Here is an 8,650-nt window from a genome sequence, read left to right on the forward strand (position 1 = left end):
ATTCAATGGTATCAAAAGATTGTGGAAAAACAAGTGTTTGAAAAGGAATTCATTTGCACGAATGAGCTTATAATCATGGTATTAGAGGGCGGTAATAGTAATAAAATTAAGTAATAAAAAATTTGGTTGTTTGGATGCCTTCAATGGTAATGGATGATAATAAAATAAGGTAATAAAATTACCAAAAAGGGCCATTTTTATTACTATCAAACAACCTGGTATTAGGCTGTAATGGTAATGAAGTATTACTGTAGTAATAAAATAAGGTAATGTCATTTCGAGCTGAAGGAAAAAAATAATGAAGAAAAAAAAGGTAATGTATGTAATTATCCAAAAAAAAAATTATTATTAAAAAAAGAATCATTAGATAGAATAATTTAGATACAATAATGCTTTTAGATACAAATATACAATAATGAAACTAAGAGTCATTACCATTTTTTATTACTAACAACCAAATGCAATCAATGGAATATTATTTTCCATTACCATTCTTTAGTCATGTACACCAAACAAAAAAAATCTTCATTACCAATTCTCATATCCATTCCTTCATTACTATTGCCATTACAACATTTCATTCTCATTATTTCATTACCATCAACCAAACAGGCCGTTAGTATTTTACTTGACTTTAACTATGAAAATTGTATTGTACTGAATTTTTTACGCATTGGGCTTGAGTGGTGCCTACAATGCCAAACAGATTGTGCCAAATCGCGCTGTGAACCGCGTTATCAATCTGATCCGAGGGTTGGTTGTTGCGGAAAGTGACTTACGAGTTACGAAGACAAAAGCGACCGCAGTTTAATCAAAAAAAAAACCGGGGGTAAACTTTGTTCTACCTTCTTTTATTCAAAAACCCTTTTTTATTACTCAATTTCTCCACATATATTCTTAGTTTAATTGAATTTGTATCATATTTCTTTACTCAAGTTTGATTTCCCCCTTCTAATTCGTTGATTTTGTTGAAAGCAGATTGAAAAAGGAGTAAAAATGGTGGTGAGGATTCGTTTATCTAGATTTGGGTGCAAAAATAAACCCTTTTATAGAGTTATGGCGGCTAATAGCAGGTCCCCTAGAGATGGCAAACACCTTGAAGTTCTGGGTTATTATAACCCTCTTCCAGGTTTATTCTCATTTCACTATTTTTTTTTTCTTTTTTGAATAATTTAAGTTTCTGTTTTTGATTAATTGTTAAATTTTGTTCATGGGTATTTTGTAGGTCAAGATGGGCAAAAGAGGATGGGGCTTAATTTTGATAGAGTAAAGTAAGTGTATACTTAGCAGTTCATTTTGTTTATTTTTAAATCTTTTCTGAATTGTATTATGTTGTTACACATTGGAAAATTACATGTTTGATGAATTTGGTGAATGTGGCTTCATTTTTTGTAATCTCAACTTGATGTTGTAGTAGTAGTTTATGGTACTGACTGTGTAGTGTGGGAACGAGTAGTGATCGAAGGATTCAACACTCGAAACCTGGGGCGAGTAGGATTTCATGTGTATGATACAATGACAATATTTCATTACTCTTGGTACAACAACAATATTTTATTATCCCAATGTTTCCCGGTGAGGTTTAAGGGAGTCTGATGTATGCAATTTTACTCTTGTGTTGGTACTAAACCTAAACAAAGAGGTTGTTTTCAATTGACCATTTGTAGATAAGATTACGTGAAACTTTACATAGATACGAAGTACACATGATTTATTAAGTCATTTTACTATAGTTCATTATAATCTGAAATAAAAAACTATAAATCTTTGGCCCATCAAAATAAGGAACATTTAATGTAGTTTTAGTAGTTGATATTAAATGGTGGGAAGAATAGTAAAAATAATTTTGATTTTTGTAGGAAAATCTTTTGACATGCTTGTTCTACTTCAATCATCTCATTTTCTTTACAAATTTCATTTCAATGCATTATCATTTGGAATGACATGGTGCAATTCGAAAAAAATTATATTATAAATTATTATCATTATCACCATTTAGTATGGACTACCATACAGACTCTCAGTGGCTTCCACTTAGGTGTAGTTTGGGAGTTGAATGTATGCAACCTTACTACTGTTTGTGATAACAAAGATAACAAAGAGGTTGTTTAAGATGTTTGTAAGAGATACCTATTAATTCATAACCAAGTAACCCTCAACATATCCACTTCTATACCAAGAAAATAATTGATTTGGAAAGCTTGTGAGAATGTCAGTTAAGGTAGAAATGCTAGCTGAATAAGTTCAGTGCTAGTCATATGGTTAACATAATTTGCGCCATATAACATGAAGGCAAAGATCAATCATTCTTATTTTAATTAAAACCTAAAAAAAGATTGATCTTTCTTAGATTAAGGAAAACCTAAAAATCATAATTAGCTTGTTTTCATAAATTAAGAGACTTTTAAGGTCTACACTCTTTAATTACAATATTAGAAAGATCTTTTGCAACCCTCATATAGACTTCTAAGTATGCGTTAAATGCATCTAAGTGATGTAAAACCCAACTTTTGCTGCCCATTAAAACCAATATTGTTAAAAAAGTGCCTCTACGCCTAAAATGAGCTGAGGCAGATTGATTCCTAGAGGTGCAGCTGAAGTTTGGAAGTGCACAACAGCAAGAATTTTCTTTTGGAGCTATCACCTCTATAATGGTGGCCAAGGGCACATGGACTTTATGAAAGTAAAAGTTAGAAGACTTTTAACAGTTGCCATAGTCACGGAAGGAGAATACGTGTGCTAAAAGTCTACCATATTGTTGAGTGAATTCTTTTGCAACCAATCTGGCCCTTGCATCTTTCAATTGTTCAAATCAGGCTTAAATTTCATCTTTCAAACCTGTTAACTTGTAGGCTTTTCTCCAGCATTAAAGATAGCTAAGTCTATGTTCGGCTCTCATATAAGGTTTGGAATTCCTTGCAAATTGCCTCGCTGACATTATGGTTGTTAATTGTAGCAAATTAATCATGTTGTTCTCTTAGAATGTTTGAGTAAGCAATGCAAGCCCGTTGCGCTGGTGGTTAACTGTCAAAAGAAACCATGTTGCATTAGTTCTATGCATGCTTGTAAGGGAAAAAAATACTTTTAGAGCTGACATTTTTCACTGATTCTTTCAGAAAGAAAGGGGTTTGGTCTGTTTGACATTTTAATTGGAACAGACAGAAGATATGCATAGGGTTGTTAGTAGTAGAAAGATGAAGAGAATCATTAATAGTAGGGTAATTACAATCAATGGGATTAAATACATCAAGTATGAAAGAGCTGGTAGATCAAAATGATTAGTTTTAAATGGAAGTCAGAATCAAATTGTTAGGGAAAGGAAAAGAAGACACGTAAGGAAAGTGTTTTGCATAAAGATGATATCTTTTGAAACATGAACTGTAAGAGTAGGGAAATTAAGAACACTATAGCCTTTTATATTGTTGAATAACCAATATAAACATAAGATTCAACTCTGGTTCAAATGTAATGTGAACTGGAATTGTATTTATTCATGAACAACAATTTTGGAGTAACCATTAACTCCTACACCAAGACTACTACATTTTCACCCCCCTTTTCCATTTCCCTATACCTTATTTATACTAATAAGCTCTATAACTAGCTAATGGTAAAATATCTAAAATACCCTTGTAACCCATATAACATATTACCAACCGCTTGAAGTTCTACCTTGCCCTCAAGGTGGATAGAAAATGGAACCGGGTTAGGGATAGGCTTGCAAATAGTGGATGGGTATAGACAATTGCAAGTCTTATGAGATTTAATTGCAGAATTAGAAAGCTGTGTATTTGAAAGAAAATTGCCCAAAAGTCTTTGAAAAAAACAACAAACTGGATTGGAAAGTAGAAGAAAGCAAGGCCTTAATAGTCATTATGGGCCTTTGTACAATGACAGTGACAAATTGACAATGACAACTCACTAAGGGAAGTCTTTTCTTCTCGCTTGTCAGCTCCGCCATAAAAAAACAATTCTGACCCTTTATCTTCAAAAGTAGCCTCATGCTGGTAAAAATAAAGTATTATAGCACGTATGGAAATTGAAGCAGTAAGAGCATTTAGAAAAATATTGTCTCTTCATCTCCTTACTCTAACAACAATTACACTACGTTTCCCACCATTAATGAGCTATCTCTTGATCCTTCTCATCACATGAAAATTCAGCCACCACTACTTAAAGCGACACCCTCAGGTGGTCGTCCTTGGCAAAGATTCTCAGTCCAGAGTACCAACCACCTTCCCCTCCGACATTTATTTCCCACGAGACTTTCTTGGTCCTCCTCCGGAGCCACAACCCACAAGATTCTCCTCCCATCTTCTTTGCCCTATGTTTTGCAGCCAGACCAGAGTTTTGCCTCCACTTTTTGCTACCTCTTCACTAAAGATCAACCATTCTTTAGGTATTGTTCTTCTCTTCTTCTCTTTACGTCTTTTACCTCTTGTCTTGTACTTCTTTTTTATCCTTTGAACCCTTAATTTCTCACCCTTTTCCATTTTTTCCAGCGAAAACCCATCCATTTTTGTTAATTTTTTTTTGTTTTTTCACATTCTTCTTGGAAACACGTTCTTTTTACCGGGATCTCCTTTTTTTTGTTCTTGAAATGTTGAAAACCCACATGTCTTCTTTGCAGCTATTTTCAATTGTTTTTTATTTTCCTCCAACTCCTTTAGATTCTTTAGGAAAAAGGATCCTCTTTCTTCTTGTATGAAGACTTCCAAGAATCTTGAAATTTCTTTATAAACTTCTTGAAGTCAACATGTAATTACAACTACTAAGGGAGGGCTTTCTTGAAGGCCCCCCACAAATCGGAATGAATATAGTCTAGGATTCCCTTAGTGTTGTGTATGGCGGGTTTGAAACTAACCTTCTTGTGTTTCCCATAAACATATTGTTCGCAAAACCCAAGGTTCCTGAACCTTTTACCATCAAATAAACCTTGTTTAGAGAGTTTAAACATACCTCTTTCTACCATGTGACCAAGTCTTAAGTGCCAAAGCTTCGTATCATGATCGGACATTGTGTCTGTGGAAATATTCGTCGAACCTAAGATAGTTGAACCTTCAAGAGCATACAAGCTCCCATTCAACTTTCCCTTCATCACCACAAGTGATCCTCTAGCGATCTTCATGACTCTACCTTCACAAGTGATTCTACACCTGATTTTATCAAGAGTAGCCAAAGATATGAGATTCTTTTTCAAATCCGAAACATACCTTACATCGGTCAAGGTTCTCACCATCCCATCAAACATTTTCATTTTTACGCTCCCAACACCAACCACCTTGCATGTTGTGTTGTTCTCCATGGTCACATTTCCTCCATCAACACTTTCAAAAGTTTGGAAGAAAGTTTTGTTTGGAGTCATATGGAATGTGCACCCCGAGTCAAGAATCCCTTCATCACTATCTTTGTACCCATGTGTGACAACTAATACACCCACCATCATCACTATCATTCACGTAACTAGCATCGACATTACTAGTTGCATCCCTAGCCCCATCATCATTTGCATTTTTCTTTTTCCGTTTCCAACAATCCTTCTTGATGTGGCCTTTAAGCTTGCAATAGTTGCAAGTCTTATTTTTGTTAGGCCCCCGTGACTTCGACCTCCCTTTACCCTTGTTTCCACCTCCACTAGTAGAACCTTTCTCTAGCGTCCTCCGTTTCACAAACAATCCATCACCCGAGCCACCCTGTGATTTTTGTGACAATTGTGTATCAATGAGATCCCTGTGATTTAGTTAAGCAGAAACTGACAGAAAGAATACTGAAGGTCGCTCGACCGAGCGAGTCTCTTGGGTGGGTCGAGCGAATAAACAGAATGTATCCAGAAGCTTATTGTAGCCCGCTCGACCGAGCGAGCCTCTGTTCCGGTCGAGTGGATCTTCTGACGATTCATAAATTGCTGTTTTTGTCCCTTTAACTTCTTGGAACTGTTTCAAAGTAGTTAATACTCAGAATTAAGGCTGTATTTTCATTGAATGTACTTAGTATTATAAATAGAGAGCTCTTATGCTCATCCATTATGCTCATCCAAGAGACATCAAACACAACCCCTAAGCCAAACACATAGCCTTTTGTTTTATCTCTTACTCAATTGTAATACTTCGTTTGTAAGAGTCTTTTACTCTATTGAAATAATATAAACAAGAAACTATACACCACGGAGGATGTAGCCATCATTGGGTGAACCTCCTTAAATCATTGTATCATTTTGCAAATTTTATTTTATCAAACATTTGTTAGTTTATTAAAATTGTTATCGTTCATGAAAGTTCTTAGCATTGTATCGATCTTGGCAATTTATTTCAGTTTGGGATTGTTTTTGAATTAATTAGGAAAATATTTGGTGATTTGAAAGGCAAAATGAAACTTTTTTGGGTACTTAAATCTTGTCTGCTACTTCTGGTCTTGATCACTTACCAGTTGCACTACTATGGCACTATCTCCTTAACATGTTCTCAATTTTGTGCATATTGCAAATCTTCATGTTGGACTCAATAATTTTTAACAAAAGTGAACCGTCAAATTTCTAAATTTGATTGCATTCTTTAAAAATGTTTTTGTTTATTTTTGGCTCGTGTTTGTCCTCTCCATTCAAGTTCATGATTTTTTGTGACATTTTGTATGGTGTGAAGTAGCTCCATTGTTTCTGGTTTTGTTTTTGTGGTTATAACTGTTTAAGTTTATAACATCTTTTGTTTTACAAGAACAATTGTTGAATACCACATAACAAACAAATCATGAGAATTCATGTCTTTTGAAAAATATCATCAGAACTACAAATCAGCATTAAAAGCTAGATTACCTTTGTTAACTTTCTGTTAACTAAATCAAGATTGTGATTCTTTCAATGGAAATCAATTGAACTCTACATTTATTTCATATGAACAAGAAAAGAGATAAAAGATTGACATAGAGATAGTTAATAGACTAATAGGTGGTTTGAGTGTGTGACGTCCTTCAGAATTTTGGCTGTGCTGCTGCATGCATAAGCATTAGGAATTTTTCGTTAGATAACGAGTGGGACATTATATGAGAGTGTCAAGTTGAACGCATGAGGGCAACAAATATTTGAATGAAAGTTTACTTGCCTTAGATCTGTTCATTCCGTATGTTGCTTCTTTTAGCGCAAGTTGATATGTGTGACTGATTTTAAATGAACATCCATGTATTTCTTGATAACTTAGTTCTTTGAATCTATGGTCTTGACTGCAATTGATAGCTTACAGAACTCAGCATCCTTCATTTGCCATTCAATTATTAGGATGAAAGTTTACTATAACCAGTCTTCTTTCTGTAATTCTGAAATGACTCTTGAATCGTTATTTTTACCTGTAAGAGATTGTTGAGCCATGGATTCTGACTCTGACGTATTTTACTGATTGGCGAGTATTTTTGTCTTAAACGAGCCTCATCTGTTTTCACTGATTGCTGAATTTTGATATTCCTCGTCACCTGTTTCCCTTTTTTTTTTTGTTGTTTGGAAGGTGGTTTTCTGAGTTGTGACATGTTTATACTGCTTGTTCATTTCACTATGGCATTCAACTAAGGACCTCTATGTTGGTGTGCATAATTTCACGTTAGCATGGATGCAAAAATACATATTTGTTAGAGAAACGTTTTGGGGTAGGAAAAGGGGGCAGTTTTGGTCATGCTTTTGTGTTTAGTTTAATTTTGTATCGATCAACTCATCACTAATAAGATCAATTTTTGATGCTATTTTGCATTGAACTGGGCAGACGTTTCAGATTTGATTGGCAGACTTATCTTGAACATGAACGGTGCTGTTACACTTTCAAGTGTCCTGTGCTTATTTGTTTGATTTTGCAATCGTCAGGTATTGGCTTTCAGTTGGAGCCCAGCCCTCTGATCCAGTCCAACGAATTCTATTTAGAGCTGGGTTGCTGCCTCCTCCACCTATGCTGGCAATGGGACGTAAAGGTGGGCCACGTGATACTCGGCCTGTTGACCCCTTGACTGGACGCGTTTTGACTCCAGGAAATCCAAGTAACTCCAAGGATTCCGATATTCCCAACATTGAAGATGCAGTAATAGTTGACACCGCAACAACTTCATAAGGCACCTTTTCATTATTTGGTTTTGAAGCAGACCCCTTGGCTCTTGTAGTTCGTAGAAAAGTTTATGTTTACCTGTGGCTGTACTTAGATGAGTTTGATACTCTTGGGATCGTATCACGGCCTGTTTCTAGACTCGTTGAAAATAGGACAATATCGTATAAGTACTTATCAATGCCCATTTGTATCCGATAACATGTGACTGAAGCGAAGGATTTCAGCTTCTTGTCAATTTTATGCTCTGAAGATTGATTATTTTGTTGTTAATTGTAATACTCATCTGACTGTGTATTCCTTTGATTAAAGAAGAATACAGTACAACCCGAATTTGATAAGTTGTGAACTTGTCAAAAGTTGGGACATGTATGTCCATATTTTGAGTCACTTTATATGCTTAGGATAAGTGATTATGGTGGCTTGCCTTTGGTTGAACAATATTCCTAAGGATGGGCTTTGAACTATCAGCAATTACACTGTTTAGATTGAGAGAAATGAAAGCAAGGATAAGTAGGGATTTGAAAGGATGAATATCTTTTTATTTGGATGACAAAAAGTGAGGATAAATTTGGAAT

General features: G+C 35.0%; 1 protein-coding gene across 1 annotated transcript; it reads left to right on the forward strand.

The window, feature by feature from the left end:
* The first annotated feature begins 684 nt into the window (after positions 1–684).
* LOC130824029 (30S ribosomal protein S16-2, chloroplastic/mitochondrial) lies at positions 685–8,450 on the forward strand. The gene is made up of 4 exons (XM_057688893.1): positions 685–829; positions 979–1,129; positions 1,226–1,271; positions 7,841–8,450. The coding sequence occupies exons 2-4, from the start codon at positions 997–999 to the stop codon at positions 8,079–8,081; spliced, it is 420 nt and encodes a 139-aa protein (XP_057544876.1). The 5' UTR covers positions 685–829; positions 979–996; the 3' UTR covers positions 8,082–8,450.
* The last annotated feature ends 200 nt before the right edge of the window (positions 8,451–8,650 follow it).

Source organism: Amaranthus tricolor, chromosome 9 (assembly GCF_026212465.1).
Source record: "Amaranthus tricolor cultivar Red isolate AtriRed21 chromosome 9, ASM2621246v1, whole genome shotgun sequence".
Classification (NCBI taxonomy): domain Eukaryota; kingdom Viridiplantae; phylum Streptophyta; class Magnoliopsida; order Caryophyllales; family Amaranthaceae; genus Amaranthus; species Amaranthus tricolor.

What these genes read in the sequence shown, in the direction of transcription:
- LOC130824029 (XM_057688893.1), top strand. Translation starts at nt 997, where the DNA reads ATGGTGGTGAGGATTCGTTTATCTAGATTTGGGTGCAAAAATAAACCC. An exon ending in TTATTATAACCCTCTTCCAG is followed by an intron (nt 1,130 to 1,225) that starts GTTTATTCTCAT and finishes GGTATTTTGTAG; the next exon opens with GTCAAGATGGGCAAAAGAGG. An exon ending in CTTAATTTTGATAGAGTAAA is followed by an intron (nt 1,272 to 7,840) that starts GTAAGTGTATAC and finishes TGCAATCGTCAG; the next exon opens with GTATTGGCTTTCAGTTGGAG.